Below are 21,831 nucleotides of genomic sequence, written 5' to 3' on the forward strand. Positions count from 1 at the left end.
GGTGGTATGATAAAAAAAAAATTGCATGAGACTAGGCTGGTTTTTTTTTTTTCTGTAGTATATTTAATACATCACAAATGTCTTTTAACATTATATTATAGTTTAGTTGATCCATATTTAAGTTAATTGTTGGGAAAGTGTAGTGACACGGACCCACAACAGGGGGCGCAAATGCACGGTCAATAGATGAGCCAAAATATAACAATTTAATGTTGTGAATGTGCACAACGAACATACAGACAATCTCAGAATATCATAACAGTCAATTCACAAAGGTGACGTGTGGGCAGGCTCGAGGATAGAAGACGTCTGTCCCAAGAAGAGCCAGAACCACACGATTTCCGCCGCCCCAGAACCTGGTGAATACTGGAGCCACCAAGTCCCGAATTCCCAGGTGATCACCGTCCCCGACTGTCGGATCTGGTACTGCTGGCGAAGAACAAAGACAGTCAAGTGTGGGTGTGTGTACACCCAGTAACAACAACGATGGGAATGCCACCTCCACCTCTCACTCAGAATGCTGAGGTATTTACAGTGATCCCTCAGAGGAAAAGAGTGCCGTCCTGCACTCACTCAGCCTCCACAAGAAGAGGGACCAGTACTCCTGCAAACACTCACAATATACAGCTTATTAGAAACACAAATGGCTGAGGATATTACCTCCAATGAAGTATGATATCTCGGCAACGAGGTGGAGATGACGTCTGGTCTTTATGGAGTGAGATGATGTTGAGTAGATGGGTGACAGCTGTCAAGAGGTAATGAGCGACAGCTGTCACCCCCGGCTGTGTCCATGGCGGCAGCGCCCTCTCGTGCCTGAAGCCCGCACTTCAGGCAGGGCGCCCTCTGGTGGTGGGCCAGCAGTACCTCCTCTTCTGGCGGCCCACACAACATTAATGTAATATTGTATGGGGAAATACCTTTGCAACTTATATATATATACGGTCCTTTTTATTTTTTTCAAAAACTATATGGATTTCATTCATATGTTTTTACGTCAGACATGCTTGAACCCTCGTGCGCATTCGTGAGTTTTTCCATGCCTGTCGGTGACGTCATTCGCCTGTGAGCACTCCTTGTGGGAGGAGTCATCCAGCCCCTCATCGGAATTCCTTTGTCTGAGAAGTTGCTGAGAGACTGGCGCGTTGTTTGATCAAAATTTTTTCTAAACCTGTGAGACACATCGAAGTGGACACGGTTCGAAAAATTAAGCTGGTTTTCAGTGAAAATTTTAACGGCTGATGAGAGATTTTGAGGTGATACTGTCGCTTTAAGGACTTTTCACGGTGCGAGACGTCGCGCAGCGCTCTCAGCCGCCGTCATCAGCCTGTTCAAGCTGAAAACCTCCACATTTCAGGCTCTATTGATCTAGGACGTCGTGAGAGAACAGAGAAGTTTCAGAAGAAGTCGGTTTCAGCATTTTATCCGGATATTCCACTGTTAAAGGAGATTTTTTTAATGAAAGACGTGCGGACGGGTCCGCGCGTCGGGACGCAGCCGCCACGACGCTCCGCCACAGGAAAAACACCTCTGTTGAAAGCCTTAAGGACAAGTTGGAACATGTCCTGCCTGTTAAACAATTTCTCATATACTCACTCCACTGAAAGCCATCAAAAGCCGCCTGGATTTTACAAATGGTTATCAACACGGAGGTGTTTTTCCTGTGCCGCCGCACCGCGTCGGCTGCGTCCCGACGCGCGGACCCGTCCACACGTCTTTCATTAAAAAAATCTCCTTTAATCACCTTTTATCAGCCGTTAAAATTTTCACTGAAAACCAGCTTAATTTTTCGAACCGTGTCCACTTCGATGTGTCTCACAGGTTTAGAAAAAATTTTGATCAAACAAAGCGCCAGTCTCTCAGCAACTTCTCAGACAAAGGAATTCCGACGAGGGGCTGGATGACTCCTCCCACAAGGAGTGCTCACAGGTGAATGACGTCACCGACAGGCGTGGAAAAACTCACGCATGCGCACGAGGGTTCAAGCATGTCTGACGTAAAAACATATGAATGAAATCCATATAGTTTTTGAAAAAAATAAAAAGGACCGTTACTTTATTGACAGCCCTCGTATATAAACAAAATATTTCTTCTACAGAAAAAAAAAATACTCGAATAGCTACTCGTTTGAAACCTTGTGCTCCAAGTGCACCTCTGTTTTTATAATTGCAACTCTTAAATATTTTCCATATCAATATTTTCTTGACCTGTACATTTGTTTTCAGAGCTCTTTATGATATTAAGTGGCCTTCCTTCATTAAATATTATTTTGTGCATAACCATCAAATTCATAATTATCCGTCCAGGCAGGCTGCACATTTGCATTTACCTTTGCATTGAGCGACTCGTTATCAGCATCACATCAGATATCATGGCGATACATTTTGGAATGATAATGTACTTCTCAGGAATCCATCTATCACCTTATATACGTATAAAAGTGGACTAAAATCGAAGATCCTGCAGGAGTATATACAATGGTTTGTTTTAATCTGGAAAAAAATGGTGTAATTCTGTTGTATTCTGTTATGTTTGCTTTGTCTGGGAGTGGATTCTCTATAAGCCTTTTGGCTTCCACCACTCCCTTGCACATTACTTACGGTATGTTGTATTTTTTTCTTCTCTCCTTCTCTCTTTTGTTGTTTTATGTATTTACATTATTTTGTATGTTTTATTTTGTGCTAAATAAACAAATCAAATCAAATTAGTGTGAGATCCTAGCAGAACAGGTTATATTAAAGTTAAAAGAGATGAGTATAAACTGCTGGAACAGAAATGTGAACAAACGCTGTTACCATTCAACATGTGTATGTATAATATAAAATAAATAATTAAATACATTTTTTAAACACAAGAGTGAGACCTGCAAGGTCATCAGGCAAGTTATTTCAGTACAAAGAGATAAAAAAGTAAAGATTTTTTTATCAAGGAAAATAAAAATGGTCCTCCTTATTCAGCTTCTGCAGTGCTGCAATCAGGACCATCCAATGATTTCACAAAGATCACAGCATTATCAGCAATGTCCAGGGTAGTGAACTTTTCCTTATCACCAAAGGTATCCTTGAGTTGCTGGACTCCGGAGCGTTGCTCAACACCCAGTCAATGCAAGCATTGAACAAACTGGGATCCACACTCAAAAAATGGGTCTTTGGATGAACTCAGTTCAATTATGTGCAGGATTTCTATCTGATAAATATATGTAGCCCCAACTCAAACAAAACAAATCCAGGCAAGATAATCTAATTTAATTTAGTTGGGACTACATATATTTATTAGATGGAATCCAATCCAATGAGTCAGTTGTTTGAGTGTATCATTCAAACAACTGACTCATTGGATGAACTCAGTTCAATTATGGGCAGGATTTCCATCCCTAATATGTGCCAGACTTCAGTCTGGACAGCAGTCACAGAGCTCATGTGCTATGACATGTAGTAACTTTTTGGGGTTCTGTAAATTCTCTGGATGTTGCACAAAGGAACCCATTCAGCAGAATCAAACACTGAAACAAAATTCAACTTATAGTCCACAAAGAAATCCTGCCAATATTTATCCTGCCCACTGGTAAAGCTGTGACGCAGGGTGTTGTTTTCACTGGTGTGGATGGATTTCTTTCAGACTTGTTGAAATTATTTCTTGGATTTATATCTAGAGGTGATTGGGTTTTGGAGTACTTTGGTCAAAGGTCAAGGTCAAGGAAACATGGTCCAAAACCTTTGTTTTTTAAATCCGTTTACTCCCAGATTTTTTATTTTTATTTATTTATTTATTTTTTTTAAAGTGGAAAAAGTTGCATTAGTACCTTTGAGATTTTTATTGTGAGTAGAAAATGACAGTGATACACTTCAGCAACAATTGTTGCCAATGGGGCAAAATGAGTTAATCTAAAGCAATCTTGCAATAGCAGTTTTGTAATATAAAGCATATAATGACATAGGTGTCAACCTGCCTCCAGAAAGGGCAAAGAGGGGGCAGGTTTCTTTGTAGCCTTTCATTGATGAACTCATCCCGTCTGCTGTTAATCAGTGAAATCACCTGGTAGAGTTGGTAGTTACAAAGAAACCTGCACCCTCTTTGCCCTTTCTGGAGTCAGGTTGACACCTATGTATTGATCAACAAAATATTTGTGATTGATTGTATGAATGACTTCATAATGAAGTCAACCACAGTCAAAAACACCATTCCACCATTCCACTTGTACATTTATATCATGGTATGTAGAGCACACAGGGAATGCATCAGCCATCTGGTGCTTTTCATCACACTTGCCTCTAATGATTACTCACACAACAAAGATGCAACTGTTGTTTGACATACTGGGCATCTTATAAAGTGCACTGGTCACTGGTAGCGTGATGCTATCTCTGTAGTTGGTGTAGTTGTAATCTGGGTAGTCACTCATGATTTTTCAGAGGACAGCAAGTCCTTTCTTCCAATCTGTTGGGCTGATAGCTGTCTGCAGAATCAAAACCTTAAGCACTCTTATACAGTGCCCCCAGTCTTACACAAAGTCTCATCTTCTCATACAATCTGGAAGTGGCGCCATTCCAATCACTGTGAAACAATCTGATCTGAGACAAAACATCTCCTATAATCATTGATAATCAAGTGCAGTCCCTTGCAGCTTTTAAGCTGTTGTTGTGGAAGTAATCTCACATTCCATTTAGAAAGTTTGTTGTGTCCATGTCCTTCAAAGTCCTTCACCCACAATATGTCCGGACTCCTGCAAAAGAGTCCAATCTTGAAGTCTTGCCAGACGAATTCTGGGACACTGGACCCATTTGCAAAGCAATGATATAACACAGCATTGTTTTTGCCTTTTCTGAATTTTACCAAATGCACATTATAAAGCGAGCATGGATATTTTATCATATTGTGGATTCCCTACAAAAATATTGAAATGCGATCCTATCAAGAGATTTCTGTGTAGTTTTAACTCTTTTAAAACCATAATGAGCACAAATGACAGATGCAAATGATGCTGGTGTTTTCTGCCTTCTTACTGATTGGATGTCATCTTTGCTGTGATCAGTCAAGAAACAAGCCACAACTCATTCGCTGTTTAGATCTTAGGCAGTTAACATCCAGTGGAAATTATGTTTCTGACCTGTGGTGACTGGGTTGATTTCTCCACGCTATTCTCTTCAGTCAGTTTTGCTGAATGGCAGTATCATAACCTTCATATTGCAAATAATAATATATTTACAATATTTATTACACCCTTAATACATTTATCTAGATATAATGTTAAAATTAACAATTAAAAAATAGAGGTGGTAATGGCCCCGTCACACGGCACACGACGATTCCTGAACGAAGGGAAAAAGTAAAAAAAGTCACAATTCATTGAGAAAAGGTGGATGAAAGAGCTTTTATCACCGAACAGTCTGTGAAGCAAGAGCGCAAAAGGGATGAAAGAGGAACTTAATAAAACCGAAGCTCACGATCTCGACGCTTTAACGAAATACACCTGGAGCCACAGCTGGAGCAGTGTCTGTCTGCATCTCTGCGTTCCAGGACTCAGCGCTAGGACGGAGCTCATGGCGCCTGAGTCCTGGAGAAACTGGAAACAGAATCTGTGGAGATCTGTGTGCACGCCAGTGGACCACCTGCTCTGGTTCCTCGTCCAGAACAAAAGAGGGATCATCTCCATCATCATCAGAATCCTCACTGTCTGTCGACAGTCTTGCTCCAATTAAAAAAAAAAAAGTGCGCTGTGGTCACTGCTGTATCACAGTATTATGTTCTAAGCCATATATATTGATTTATAACAGAAAACTGTCAAAAGGGAGAATAAATATAAATATAAGTGTAAAGATGATTGAATATATCAGAGCAGTAAATTAATCAGTGCGTGTGAACGCGTGCATTGACTCACATGTGCGGTTATTCCACCTGATCACTGATCCACAACGTGAATTCTTCCAGAACAGCTCGTTATGTCATCATTTTGATTAATCTACCTGTTGCCACGTGTACAGAAGGACTGGATTGTCATTCCTACACTCACATTGTTATATTTAACACAAAATAATATAATAAGCGCACACAGCAGCTGCTCCTGCTGCTGATGCTGCATTTAAGTACCGTGGGAAATTACACAACTTTTTTGTTGTTTCAAATTTAACAGATGCTTGTGGCAAAATAATTAATTATATCCACACAAAAGATTAATTCTGGCCTATGTAAGGTGCCTGAGCCCATTGAAGCTGACCCCCCACACAGATAAAAAAAATCCAAGCAGCAGCAGCCTCAGCGCTCACAAACTGGCTTCTGCGCTGTGTGAAAACATTCAGCTGCTCCAACGAAGTCACATTAAACAATAATGTTACAAAAACTAAACAAATGATTAAAAAACGTCAAGAACAACAGCAAAACGAAAAACAGACGAATTGAGGTTTTCGTTGCCCTTCGTTCAAATTTTTCAACAGTTTAAAAATCCTGACGAAGTGCCAGCTGCAGGAACGAAGCTGCGCAAAGGTTAAATGATGCCAACGAAAGTCCAGGTTTCTTATTTCGTCAGGGCTTCGTCACCCTTCGTTAAGTGCCGTGTGACTGGGCCTTAAGGTGCAGCACCGGGGCCCCCCAGGGCACCATCCTCTCGCCTTTCCTCTTCACCCTCTACACCTCGGACTTCACCTACAACACGGACAGCTGCCATCTCCAGAAGTTCTCTGATGACTCGTCATTGTGGGTCGCGTGTCTGAGGGGAACAAGCTGGAGTACCAGTCGGTCATCACAGACTTCGAGGACTGGTGTGAGCGCAACCACTTGTGTCTCAACACCAGAAGACGAAGGAGATGGTGATCGACTTCAGGAGGAAACCACCACCCCACCCACCGGTGAACATCCAGGGGGAGGACATAAAGACTGTGGACAGTTTCAAATACCTGGGTGTTCACCTCAACAACAAACTGGACTGGACTCGCAACACTGACGCCCTGTACGAGAAAGGACAGAGTTGCCTCCACCTCCTGAGGAGACTGAGATCCTTTGGAGTGAGCAGGCCTCTGCTTAAGACCTTCTATGACTCTGTTGTAGCTTCTGCTCTCCTCTATGCTGTCGTCTGTTGGGCCCCGGGCAGCACAGAGCGGGAGAGAAAGAGACTGAACAAGCTGGTCAGGAAGTCCAGCTCTGTCCTGGGCTGTCCTCTCGACTCTCTGGAGGAGGTGGCTGAGAGGAGGGTGTTAGCCAAGCTCAAATCCATCATGAACAACTCCTCTCACCCTCTGCACCGGGCTGTAGTGGAGCTGAGCAGCTCCTTCAGTGACAGGCTGAGGCACCCTCAGTGCAAGAAGGAACATTTCAGGCTCTATTGATCCAGGACGTCATGAGAGAACAGAGACGTTTCAGAAGAAGTTGGTTTCAGCATTTTAGGCTCTATTGATCCAGGACGTCATGAGAGAACAGAGACGTTTCAGAAGAAGTCGGTTTCAGCATTTTATCCGGATATTCCACTGTTAAAGGAGATTTTTTTAATGAAAGACGTGCGGACGGGTCCGCGCGTCGGGACGCAGCTGGCACGGTGCGGCGGCACAGGAAAAACACCTCCGTGTTGATAACCATTTGTAAAATCCAGGCGGCTTTTGATGGCTTTCAGTGGAGTGAGTATATGAGAAATTGTTTAACAGCTGGACATGTTCCAACTTGTCCTTAAGGCTTCCAACGGAGGTGTTTTTTCCTGTGGCGGAGCGTCGCGGCGGCTGCGAGCCGACACTGCAATCCGCCCGCACGTCTTTCATTAAAAAAATCTCCTTTAACAGTGGAATACCCGGATAAAATGCTGAAACCGACTTCTTCTGAAACTTCTCTGTCTCTCACGACGTCCTGGATCAATAGAGCCTGAAAGTGTGGGGGTTTTTCAGCTTGAAACAGGCTGATGATGGCGCCTGAGAGCGCTGCGCGACGTCTCGCACCGTGGGAAAGTCCTTTAAAGCAACAGTATCACCTCAAATCTCTCATCAGCCGTTAAAATTTTCCACTGAAAAACCAGCTTAATTTTTCGAACCGTGTCCATTTCGATGTGCCTCCCAGGGTTAGAAAAAATTTTGATCAAACAAAGCGCCAGTCTCTCAGCAACTTCTCAGACAAGAATTCCGACGAGGGGCTGGACGACTCCTCCCACAAGGAGTGCTCCCAGGCGAATGACGTCACCGACAGGCGTGGAAAACTCACGCATGCGCACGAGGGTTCAAGCATGTCTGACGTTAAAACATATGAATGAAATCCATATAGTTTTTGAAAAAAATAAAAAGGACCTATACTTTATGGACAGACCTTGTATATATATGTGTGTGTGTATGTGTGTGTATATGTACATATTCTATTTCTACCTCATTTTCTTATTTTATTGTACTGTTACAAGTATTATTATTGCTTATCCTTGCACATGCTGTTTGATGAACATTTTCCTCTACTTGCTCCCATCTTGTTTGTTTTTTAAGAGCTGACGTAACATATGAATTTCTCCTCTGTGAGATCAATAAAGTTTTATCTCATCTTTTTACAATTCCAGATATGCATGGAGGTTGTATTGTCTTACTTTAGCACACTGTAGGTTTGGTTTCCACTGCAGATGTAATATTAGTATCCTCCAGTCACCAACTCACAGCTGGAGTGAACTCTTATCTACCTCCTATCTGTGCCTTTTGATTGCTACAGTCCCTGTACGTCTGTACTAACCTGCCAACCCACAGCTTATTTCCCTCATTGGATAAGAAGGGCTGTTGCTGAACCTCAGCTTGCTTCCAGTTATAATGGCGGAATAGTGCGGGGGAAGTACAAGACTGTAGTTACTTAAATGCGTGCCATACCATGCTCCTTACTGTGATCTATAAAGATTGTTACACAGCATCTTAAAATTCAAATAATCTGATACACAGAAACACTACAATAACATTTGTTGATTAATCAATTATTTATTGAAATTTTTAATGATCAGAGGGCCCGGGGTGATCAAAGGTTCAGTTTGAGCTCTGCTGCCTTTGCTCGCAAGACATCCCTCTGTACTTTGATGTGGAGCACCAACAAATGCACTCACAACTCTCAACCAGACTTCCATGTGGGTGAAATCTGATGTTCAAGTACTATTTTTGCCAGCCATCTATGTAACTCATAAATAGATTGCATTTCTGTGGCAATTTTCCATCAGATGCATGTGTTCAAAGCATTTTACAATAATGCCTCACATTCACTCATTCATACACACATGAACATACAGTTAGGAAAATAAGTATTTGAATACCCTGCGGTTTTGCAAGTTCTCCCACTTAGAAATCATGGAGGGGTCTGAAATGTTCATCTTATGTGCATGTCCACTGTGAGAGACATAATGTAAAAAAAAAAAAAAAAAAAAAATCCGGAAATCACAATGTCTGATTTTTTAATAATTTATTTGTATGTTACTGCTGCAAATAAGTATTTGAACACCTACCAACCTGCAAGAATTCTGGCTCACACAGACCTGTTAATTTTTCTTTAAGAAGCCCTCTTATTCTGCACTCTTTACCTGTATCAATTGCACCTGTTTGAACTTGTTACCTGTATAAAAGACACCTGTTCACACACTCAATCAATCACACTCCAACCTGTCCACCATAGCCAAGACCAAAGAGCTGTCTAAGGACACCAGGGACAAAACTGTAGACCTGCACAAGGCTGGGATGGACTACAGGACAACAGGCAAGCAGCTTGGTAGAAGACAACAACTGTTATGATTATTTATTAGAAAGTGGAAGAAACACAAGATGATTGTCAATCTCCCTCGGACTGGGATTCCATGCAAGATCTCACTTTGTGGGGTAAGGATGATTCTGAGAAAGCTCAGAACTACACAGGAGGACCTGGTCAATGACTTGAAGACAGCTGGGACCACAGTCACAAAGATTACATTAGTAACACATGATGCTGTCATGGTTTAAAATCCTGCAGGGCAGCAAGGTCCCCCTGCTCAAGCCAGCACATGTCCAGGCCCATTTGAAGTTCACCAGTGACCATCTGGATGATCCAGAGAAGGCATGGGAGAAGGTCATGTGGTCAGATGAGACCAAAATAGAGCTTTTTGGAATCAACTCGACTTACCATGTTTAGAGGATGAGAACAACCCCAAGAAAACCATCTCAACCGTGAAGCATGGGGGTGGAAACATCATACTCTGGGGGTGCTCTTCTGCAAAGGGGACAGGATGACTGCACCGTATTGAAAGGAGGATGGATGGGGTCATGTATTGTGAAATTTTGGCAAACAACCTCCTTCCCTCAGTAAGAGCACTGAAGATGGGTCATGGCTGTGTCTTTCAGCATGACAATGACCCCAAACACACAGCCAGGGCAACTAAGGAGGGGTTCCGTAAAAAGCATTTCAAGGTCCTGGAGTGGCCTGGCCAGTCTCCAGACCTGAACTCAATAGAAAATCTTTGGAGGGAGCTGAAACTCCAAACCTGAAAGATTTTGAGAAGATCTGTATGGAGGAGTGGACCAAAATCCCTGCTGCAGTGTGTACAAACCTGGTGAAAAACTATACGAAACGTTTGACCTCTGTAATTGCAAACAAAGGCTACTATACCAAATATTAACATTGATTTTCACAGATGTTCAAATACTTATTTGCAACAGTAATATACAAATAAATTATTTAAAAAAAATCATACATTGTGATTTCCGGAATTTTTTTTTTTGATTATGTCTCTCACAGTTGACATGCACCTAAGATGAAAATTTCAGACCCCTCCATGATTTCTAAGTGGGAGAACTTGCAAAATTGCAAGGTGTTCAAATACTTATTTTCCTCACTGTACCAGTGATAGGGTTCGGCCATGTGAGGGGCTCGACTGCACACAGGGAGAAACTTGGGGATTAAAGACGTTGTTCAAGGTTGACTCCATGTCTATCTACAGCAACCATATAATGTATGTCACTTTCACAGTTCCATGTGTGTACATTAACATACTGTATGATTAATTAAGTGGTAGCAGCCCTCATTTGAGGTATGTGTCATAAAATGTTGAATTAAACATTATTTTAAGGAGAAATAATTGCTTTAAGTAAGATGCAGCAAGGAGATCTAAATGAGCCTTTCCTGAAATAGACCTGACAAATGATGATACGCTCAAGTGTGCACATTTTTTATTTGCATCCATACAGGAAAACTGGCAAAAATATGCTTCCTTATTTTCAGGCATTAAAAAGATGACAGTGGAAAACCGAAGTGGTGAAATCTGTTAATTGTAAAAATCTTGGTAATTGTAATCTCTAGGTTTTCCTGCAAACTCTAGCACAGGCGTCATTGGTAGTTTCTGCCTGTAATTTCAAAACCCAGCATCCATGTCCTCTAAATATCAATACCACTTGAGCGCCTTGTGGGTTCCTTATGCAAATCTGAGGTGTGGTCCGACAGAGCTTGTGCATTTATAATGTCCTTTGCCAAGACAGCAGCTGCCAAAAGCCAGGTCTAAAGTATAGCACTGTCTGGCACTGCACGAAGAGTACAACAGTCATCACAGATATTAGCGGCTTCATAATGCACATACGCTCTGCTTACTTGCAGACACCATCCCCAGCCACCTCACTCACTCACTCGTCTTCAACCATTCACTCTAATTAAGGGTCATGGGCCCAGCCACCTACAACTGTGTAATATTTGTATAACAGCTTATTATGACCACTTTAGACAATTAAATAGTAAAAAAAAAAAAAAAAAAAAGAGAGAGAGAAAGAGAGAGAGGCACTATATCTATTTTAAAAAAAGGGAACTGAAAACAGACATTAAATCAATTAAGAGTAGACATCCATGGCAAAAATAAAGAAACAAGCGTCATCTTGCTGCAGGCTTCACCTCAGGGAGCTTTGGTGATCTTTGCTGCTTTCTTTGACAGATTGGCACAAATCTGTTAATGGATCCAGAAGTCCTCTCACTTTCTTCTCCTTCCTCAAAAATCAGTATTGTGTGCCCAGTGCAGTTTGGTTTCAAGGAAAGAACAGGGGCCACTCTGATTGGTTGATTTCATGTAAGATGACAGTATGCTGACATCTAATGAACACTGTAAATTCAAGCCCTTTGAGTTCAGTGGCTACATTTGCACAAGTATTTCTTGCCACTTAAATAGCAATGTGTCTTTGGACATGCCCCAAATTACCGTGCAACCTCTGCATACCTCTTTTTTTTCAATACACTTTTAAAATAGGGCCATAAAACCTGAAATAAATCCTGTCTTCATATTAATGCAGTCATTATTATAGAACCTGAAAAGGTCTAACCTTGAAGCCAGCATTTTTTTTTTTTTTTTTTTTTTTTGATATTTTAAAAGGTTTTCTGTCGGTCAGTACAAACTGAACAACTTTGTAATATGTTTAAGATAAATTCACCTTTGTTTGGGTATTTCATTGAAAGTGGAAATAGTCAGGGCGTACAGGGTTAAAAGAAACTGCTGCCACTAAATGTAAAACACTATTTTGCAGAGTTTACTGACACTTTAATTTTTTTTTAAATGCCAGTAAACACACACACACACACACACACACACACACACACACACACACACACACACACACACACACACACACACACACACACACACACACACACACACACACACAGAATTAGTACTCATTTCAAACAGCACAACCTAAAAATGTCTATCTGTGTGACTGGTGTTGTAAAATATCTTATGATACTACAAGTGAAATCTGGGAGCCTGTGCTTGTGCTGCACTTTACCACATCCACAAAACCACAGAACTGCCTTGGGTCTTGGATGGCAACCACCCAAACAGACAACTGGTGCATTCCCACATCTGTAAAATAACAATATATCTTGTGCAGCCAGGTCAAAGGTGGGCATCCCCTTGGCCTTCTCCAGCTACTGGGGTCCTCAACATTGAGGCACCTGCATGCTGGATCATGCACAGAGAAATGGGCCACATGGCCAAAAAAATGCAAGAGATACTCCTCATCTTAGGCATTCTAAGTAACTGTTCACTTGATACAAAGTTATCCCAGCTGTACCCAAGGATTCTCCGAAGAGACTGAGTATCACAGACATCCAGTCATTGCCTTAGGTCACTAGTTAGTGTCCAAGTCTCACAACCATATAGCAAGACAGGTAGCTGCAGGACCCAAAAGACTTGGACCTTTGCTCTCCTATAAAGATATTGGCATCACCAAACAGTGACGGATGACATGGACTGATGAATAGATATGAAACATCATGCAATGATCCAGATTATGTTGATGATCTAAGGTTATGTTCCAAAGTAGGTAACTGATCATTTGGGGTGAGGGTCAGAAAACTTATGAAATGTCTTGTCTTATGGGTGTAAACGTGCCATTGAGCTGTTGCAAAATGTTATTAATCCTGTGAAAAGAGGATCCACTGATGTGCCATATGCTTGCCCACCATACTGGTCAGTTATTTGTCACAGGTTTGCAGATGTTAGTTGTTCGTGAAGCTCACATGAGTTTTAAATGACTAGCTCCAGCTGTGTTGCACTGATGCTCAATCAGTTACAACATCCCTAGTTGATAATCTGTTGACATGAACTTCCTCGTCGTTGTTGTTGTAATGTTCCACCCCAGCAGTCCTCTCTGCTTTTCCCCTGTCCAAATGCATCCTCACTGCCACATCTTCGATTTTCTTTGAAAAATCAAATCATGTCCTCAAATTACTATACACAGTACAAAGAAAACAATTTTAGTGATTAAAAATTAAATACTCTTATCTGGTCGTCAGTTATCTCAGTCCCCAGAGAGAGGATGCTATTTTACAAGCTGACGTGTGTCTTTTGTTCCAAATTTAGGAGCTTGTAGCTATTTATTGTTAATTTTTGATGCTTTATTTGATATTCCATTCACTCTTCTGCTTGATATGCAGAGAAAACATTTTTATCAGGGTGTCAGTTGTGTGGCTTGCTTGGTAAGGATGTCAGCTATGCCTTATTCTGTACATTTCTAGGGAGAGGGTTTGCTTTCAACAGCCCATAATGTGAGTGTGCCCACTGAGCGCTGAAATGTGTTGGTCAACCTCTGCCACTGAGCGCAAGGGGGGCAATCAATATATAACCTAAATCTCAATTCCATCCGAAAAAGAGTTTTAATCCCCAAATCTATAAGGTTGTCAATGGTGAACTCTCACTGACTCGAAGATGACTGGAAAGTTCCCACTGAGAGTTTTCTTTGTTTGGTAATTTGCAGCGTAAATCTTCTGTGCAGTTACACTCAGCCATCGATGTGAAGTGACTGTTCTTTTGTTCTTGCAGGAGGCCTGTCAACTTGGCAAGATAACATCTGTGAATGTAAGTCTTGTGCCTTTTTTTATTTGCTCCTTCTTTGCATGCGCACTTACCTAAATATACATCAAACAAATTACACTGTACACTTTGATGGTTTACATCTACCTATCTATACTGTTAAAAAAAAAAAAATTCCATTGTATTTAAATGTCTTTACAAAAAATAAAAGTTCGTACAGTATAAAAAATGTAATTTGAAAAAATAAAATAATAATAATGCAGTGGGTTGCAGGGCAGCCTTCAACCAGACATTCTGTAATGAAATGCAGAATCCATTTTCCATCCATTTTCTATACCCACAACTCTGTTGTGATTTGGCGCTATATAAAGGAAAAAATATACCCGATTACTCTAAGGACCCCTTCACACATAACACGAAAGATGCAGAAACCAGAAGAAAATCCACAAACTAAATGGGGAACTTCTGTTATGTGTCGACGCGGGTTGAGGAGCGAACCTGCGTCTGACGGAACCCAGCGCTAAAATAACCAGAAAGCGGTTCCAATAACAAAAACAATTTATTTTTCACCCTCTGGTGCATAATAAAGTGTAGAAACTAAACAGCGTCATTCTGGTGGAGTGAAGGCTGGCACGCTCTCCAGCGCCCAAAAGGATCGAAGCCCGGCGCTTCTGGACTCACTATTACCGCCAAACACCCCCCAGGTGGACACGACAAACCGACTCTCTGCGAAGGATAGAAGAGGTGAGGTAAGTCAGCAGTTACAACTAATATCCTTTAAAAGACACACACTATCAGCAACACATTCAGGTCTGTATTTTAAGCTTTATGCAAATGAGCAGCTTCTCACAACAGGTGGAGGATCACTTGTCCGCACGCCACAGCAGTGAGAAGCAAGCTGCACAATTCTCATCACAATTCAAATATACTGCGTAACAAAATACCAAGTTACTATCAACAAGTAGTCAAACAATTAATCACCTCTGATGTGTGCTGACAGCATGTGTCCCTCACCCTTCCTGCTTCACAGGCTCGATGTGTCAAACCCAGGCGCGGTCCTCAGCGTCTCACAAACGAACATCACAAGGTCGAGTTCCCGGCAATTCTGCTTGAATCACACATGACTTAAATGCAGAACGCCATCCAATTATCTGCTTCAGCTGAAAGTCTTTAAGGCTGCACGTGAGCACCATTCACAGGTGCTGCACATGATGTTGATGAGGGTGAAGGACTCTTCAGCCAGCACCTTCTCCACAGACAAATCAGTTTTCATGCCACCTGGAGAGCAAAGAAAAGAAAAGAACACCAAAATGTCCAGCCACACCCCCCAACACACAACAACTTCAAAACATTCCACCTGCTGTCGGAAGGGACGCAGGGTCTTAGCATTTCATGCAAGTGTGCCTCCCACCACCCCCCGCACACCACGTGTTGCAGGGGGTGCAAAACACAGTCACACCACATGTGTTAGGGGCAGGGGGGAGGCGACACACACGCAATATACATGCACACCAGATGTTTTGATGAGGGAGCCAGCACTCTGGCATGCCACATGTGTGTTGCTAGGTTATTCCACACTGATGTGGCACTTAGACACTTTTCACAGACAGCTTGAATGTGGTCACCTGCTGTCTATTATCATGGCGGGAGCGCGCATCGCCACGCCTTTTCTAAGTGCCCGGCGAGCGGTGTTAGATGTTTGTGTGTGGCACCTGGAATTTGGCTGACACCTGCCAAGAGAGGTCGAATTGGGACTTGCAGGGCATTCGCTGTCTTTCGGCCACTTGTGTGCGTGAATGGTTGTGGTGACAGCTGTACGAGGTGTTTGAAGTAGCTCTAATTTTTCATGAGTGGCATGCAATTCCTCCACAATTCCAATTGTGTTATGTGTGAAGGGGCCCTAATTAAGGGTCATGGGAGCTGGAGCCTATCCCAGCAATCATAGGGTGTGAGGTGAGGTACACCCTGGACAGGATGCCAGTCAATTGCAGGGCCACATGTAGACAGACAAGCACATTCACACCCGTGAGCACACCCACAGTTAATTTAAAATCCCCAGTTCACCTAACCTGCTTATCTTTGGATGTGGGAGGAAGCTGGAGCATCCAGAGGGAACCCCCGGAAACACTGGGAGAACATGCAAACGCCGCAAAGAAAGGCAGAATGCATTTTATCCTATTGATATTTTGTGTGCTTAGTTGTGGACAGACATGATTTTTTCAGAATTTATTAACATACTTTATATCAATACAGTAAAATATGTTAATATGGCAAAGTGATATATAGTTCATTATAAATTCAGAGTAGTTCCTATTATGTGGCAGCCAAGGTTGGGTAGGATTACTTTGAAAGAATACATGTTGATTACATGTATGTATGTACATATATTTGGATTACTTGTAATCTGATTACTTTTGGATTACATTTCAAAGTAATCCTACCCAACCCTGGTGGCAGCATAGTGGCACAAGCAGTAATCACACTAGTCACGAAATATTGCAAATTCAAGAATACTCAAGGCCCATTAAACATATGCAGCTGGAGACAGAAATATAAAAACACATCAAGATGTGGAATCCAAGCCAAACGTTCTATGGTGGCAATGAGCAAAATGTTTGCTATTACATGCCCACACAAATTGAGCTGTATAAGCTCCATCTTATGGAAAGTTTCCTATGCATTTTTTGACCAGCAGATGTCAGGAGTTTCTAATGAGTGGTTAAGTGAGGCATGAATTATTGAAGCTTTGGGTGATGTAAGTGGTCGATAGGATTATTTAAGTGTCAAAACCTCAAAACTACTACTACAATCACAACTTTTTTGTTGCATAGTGTTCACTTATAAAAACTGGCATAATTCCATCTTCACAAAGACATTTATTTGTGTTTTTCACTTACGTCCATTAAACAAACCAAACATTCCAAAACAAAGCCAAACAATAAACCACATAATTGCAAGATGAAAATTGAAATGGCATTATCGGTCAGTGTTAATGAAGTGGAATCTGACCACTATAAACTACAAATTAGTTTTTGAGTAATTTGTAACATCAAACACTGTTTATGTGTGTGTGTGCATGCACATGTCTATTAATGATCACGAATTACATTGTTTGCATCTCCTAATTAATTTGTCCACTTCAGCACAACAAGAAAAAGTGATCCTTTCTGAAGATGATGATAATTTGTCAAAGAAACTGTGACATAAACAGGACAGGCTTCTTTTTCTGTGCACACCTGCACACACACACACACACACACACACACACACACACACACACACACACACACACACACACACACACACACACAGAGCTAAAATAAGTAAAGAACAATTTGCTATGAGGGAATTGTTCCCACATGCCCTGCTGCCAGTTTCCCCACTTCATAGCTGCAGGTCATAGGTGTTAATCATTTCACTCTGGGTCTGATGGAAATCTGTAGAACAAAATGTCCTTCTTATGTCCATGCCAATCAGTGGGACATACTATATTTACACTGATTGGCATTTGCACCTTGTGTCCTTCAATTCACAATGCTGACAATGACAGATTATTGAAGAAAGAGATTAATGATTTATTAGTCACACTAAGCAGAGTGAGTCTTTCTTGCCCTCCAGTATGACAGGTTATGTGATATCATAGCTTCAACCAAATAGTGTCATCTCACTTCATTTTGTTGAGTCTCAACCCTTTGAAAGCATTGTTCAATGTGAAACTGCACTTTAATAGCCCTGGAGAACACTGCAAATACTGCAGAGTTTATGGTCCACAAACAAGGTTATCACAGCAGATGAGTGAAAAGTAACAGATCAAACAGATAAAAGTTCATTAGATTTGTCAAAAACCACCCAGTAATCTCTCAGCCCACATGCTAGCCTCACCTCCTTTTTACATGTCCCCCCTACCACACCATTTCACACACAGCGCCATATCATCTCATACGTAATATAGGATGCGGTGGAACGGCATCTACAAATAAAAGAAGTGCATCCATAAATAAATTGATTCTTATGGATGTTCTATGATCTTGACAGCCAGCAGAACACAGGGACTTTTGGGACAGTGGATAAATACTGCACTTTTTAAAAAAAAAAAAGTTCATTTGTTTATTTTGGCTTAGAAAGACACGTGCAACATGGCAAATGGTTGTCTTCTCAGAGCAAATTTATGCAGGTCTGGGTGTGCGTGCGTGCAGATCCTTATTTGAAATGGCAGAGCCAATCTGCACTGATTCACTCCTAAGTGGTCCCTGTATATCACTCAAAGCGAGGCGGCTGTCAGCCTGCTCTCCGTGCAGCACGGGCTTTGCTGTGTCACGGAGAAAGTGGCATCTGAAAAATAATATAACACCAAAACTCAAAGATTTACGGCTTAGTAAAGGACAAGGTGGCAGCCACTTGGCTTCTGCTGCTCTACATCCAAATATAAGGGGGTTCTAATCCAGTAACCCCCGAGTCCAGCCCCATCTGCCTAGTGTTTGGGTAGCTACCAGAGGGAGGGCTTTGGATATGGCAGAATTTGGCATGCGTGTCTCCTGTTCATTTTTTATCTCTGTGTACATACTTCTCAAGGCAGTGTTTTATCTGTGTGACTAGGCTTTGTTTGGTCTTGATATCTCTTACCGCAGCTTGCCTTTGCTTTACGGATTTCTGGCAGCTTCTTTAAATAAGTGATAATGCCAAGCAAAACACTCACCTGGACTCCACCTTTGTTTGTTTTCCGTTTGCTATATTTGCCACCGAGCATCAATGTTTGATTGGGACAAAAAAAAACTTTTATTTATTCACGAGTCCTTAATGAAGCATAATTATAATTAATATATTATAGCCAAACATCTTGCAGAATCACATTAGGCTTTTCTTCAACTTTGGCATCGATTTGGATATGCAGCGCCCGAAGAAAAAATGAAGACGCTCCCTTATGCAAGAAGATTATGTTCTAATTGTCATGGACAGCTGTTTCTTCTAACAGATTCGGGATGCCATTGTTGGAGCAACTTTCCAGTAATTAGAATCATGTGGAGTGGGAGCACATTTTTTATAGCGCGGCCAACCTTCCTGAGCGGACTCTTTCACTGGAACCTGGGCTTGTCTTTTGCATGCATCATTGGGTAATTTTGCAAAACAGCTGCCAAACTGTTTGAGAACAAGCACACGCTTCAGCGACTTGAAAGTGAGGAAAAACACGGCATACAGAATGACATAATTTTGCCAACAAAATGTTTGTCTCTGGAGAACCAAGAGAGGAGTAGAGAAAACTATTTGATACTTTATACCTTGTCATTTTGCTGGAGAACAGGTTCTGCTGCACAAAGGATAGTTTTTTTCTTTATTTTTAACATTTTTCCATCATGTCTTTTTATGTGGTTCAAAAATCGTGAAAACAGACTGCATGAGCTGATTGCTTCTTTATCTTCTAATAGACATGAGAAGGAAGGAAATCGTGTTGGTATTGTGCACACACATTGAAGGTTGACTGTGAGCCTATGCAGCTCTTTTTTTCCATGTTTCTTGTGCTTTTGTGTTACCAGCACACACACACACACACACACACACACACACACACACACACACACACACACACACACAGTGATTTGTGGCCTTGGGAGTTAGATGAATCAAGTAAATAGAATATTTAGATAGCTGTTTCAACACCGTGGCAATGAAATCCACTCAGTTGTGCTTTCAGGGTGCTAATTGTGTGGATTTAGGTTAGTCAACCTTCTCTGATAGTTTTTTAAATGAAGCTTTTTGTGCACTTCTTTTGTGGCAGTGTGTCCTTCATTAGCACCAGGCTCTAGCTCTCTCATATCTTTCCTGAGTTTGCTCAGTCTTATTGGAGGCCAAAAAATGTTTTGTTAGCACACTATAGCAGCAAAGTGAAACTATGTCTATACCGAGCCACAACATGTTCCTATGAGGAGATTCCAGGCCTGCATATTGTGTTTCTTGATCTATAGACAAAGAAAAGCAAGTATCGCTCTCATTCCAGTTATATTTGCTCATGGAATTTTTCTTTTATCAGTTTGAATGATGGGGAGAATAAAATTCAGTGCAATAACTGAAGCCGATTGTGTAATTACACTTTATGTGTTTTACGTCCCTGTAGTGTACGAGGTGGTTTGATGTTACTCATAGAAACACGTCACATGAATTCAAGCTGCAGTGTATCACTGTGGAAAAATTCATTTTTTCCCCAGTTTTCTGGTATAAGCCCAAAAGGCAGTTGTGATCTCCTCATTTGTATCTGCAACTAAGTGCAACATAAAAGGTGAAAAAGAATGCATTTTACTATGTGTTCCTTATTATATGAATTTCTACAATTACTAGGGGTATGAATAACTCCCGTATAAAAGGATATGAACTGTATCTGGGTACAGAACAATTTTTTTGTTAATTATTGACAGTTTGATTCAAAACTATTTCATTCGATACAGTTGAGTTTGTTGTGATACATATCTTTGTGGGGAGGCGCTCGGAGTCGAGCCGCTGCTCCTCCACGTTGAAAGGAGCCAGCTGAGGTGGCTCGGGCATCTTTTTCGGATGGCCCCTGGACGCTTGCTGGAGAGGTGTTCTGGGCATGTCCCATCGGGAGGAGGCCACGGGGAAGACCCAGGACACGCTGTGGAGGGACTACGTCTCTCGGCTGGCTTGGGAACGCCTCTACCTCCCCCAGAGGAGCTGGGGGAGGTGTGTGTCGATCGGGAGGTCTGAGCGGCTTTGCTTGAGCTGCTGCCCCCGTGACCCGACTCTGGATAAAGCAGAAGAAAATGGATGGATGGACATATCTTTGTTTAATCAAGTCATGTCCGGGAGCATGTGCTGCATCTATGAACACCACCTAATCGCCTTGCGTCCTAGATCCTTGCGTCCATCCTCACCTCTTATTGACCATCTACTTGCCACAGCCAGGTGGAGCCTGGGCATGTCCTTCACCTTCTCTAAGCACTGGGATCCTCAAAGCTTGGGCATCTCTCTGCTAGGTTATACACATAGAGATGTACCACTCATTCACTCGCTCACTCATCTGCAACAGCTTACTCCAGTTAAGGGTAACCGGGGGATGGAGCCTATCCCAGTAGGTGGGGTACACCCTGGACAGGACACCAGTCAGTCGCAGGGCCAAGAAATGTGCCATATCACTGAAATTTCAAAACTGACGCTTCCTCACAATGCAACCAATACTTCTCATCTAATTCTCCCTAAAGTATTCACTTATTTCACACAAAGTCATTCCCATGCTTACCAAGCATCCTGTGAAGAGACTACATACCATCCAAGTCTCATGGCCATACAGTAAGACAGCAAGCACCTGAACCATAAAGACTTGGACCTTCATAAGCTCTTCTCAGGAGTCTCTTGGTCTTGAATGCAGAGGGCCCAGAGACATAAATGTCACTGTGAATGTCTCTACAAGTTCAATCCATTCACCACATGCACTCAAACCTCTGATGGCAGTGTTCATGAAGTCACTGGAAACCTGGATCTTAGTCTTGATCTATGACATTAACAAACCCAGACAATCCAATTCCTCACTCAGGTTTGCAAGTGCTGCACTCAGGATATGAGCAATGTTTGCTCACAGACAA

At 41.9% G+C, this 21,831-nt stretch overlaps 1 protein-coding gene across 2 annotated transcripts in view; it reads left to right on the forward strand.

The window, feature by feature from the left end:
• Positions 1–21,831, forward strand: part of pcdh11 (protocadherin 11) — a 514,163-nt gene that overhangs the window by 253,519 nt on the left and 238,813 nt on the right. For both annotated transcript variants that reach the window (XM_034180911.1, XM_034180912.1), the window contains one exon: positions 14,252–14,287. In XM_034180911.1, coding sequence (XP_034036802.1) covers positions 14,252–14,287 — 36 coding nt within the window. The remainder of the gene's footprint in view (positions 1–14,251; positions 14,288–21,831) is intronic.

The sequence above is a fragment of the Thalassophryne amazonica genome, chromosome 11 (assembly GCF_902500255.1).
Source record: "Thalassophryne amazonica chromosome 11, fThaAma1.1, whole genome shotgun sequence".
Taxonomy (NCBI): domain Eukaryota; kingdom Metazoa; phylum Chordata; class Actinopteri; order Batrachoidiformes; family Batrachoididae; genus Thalassophryne; species Thalassophryne amazonica.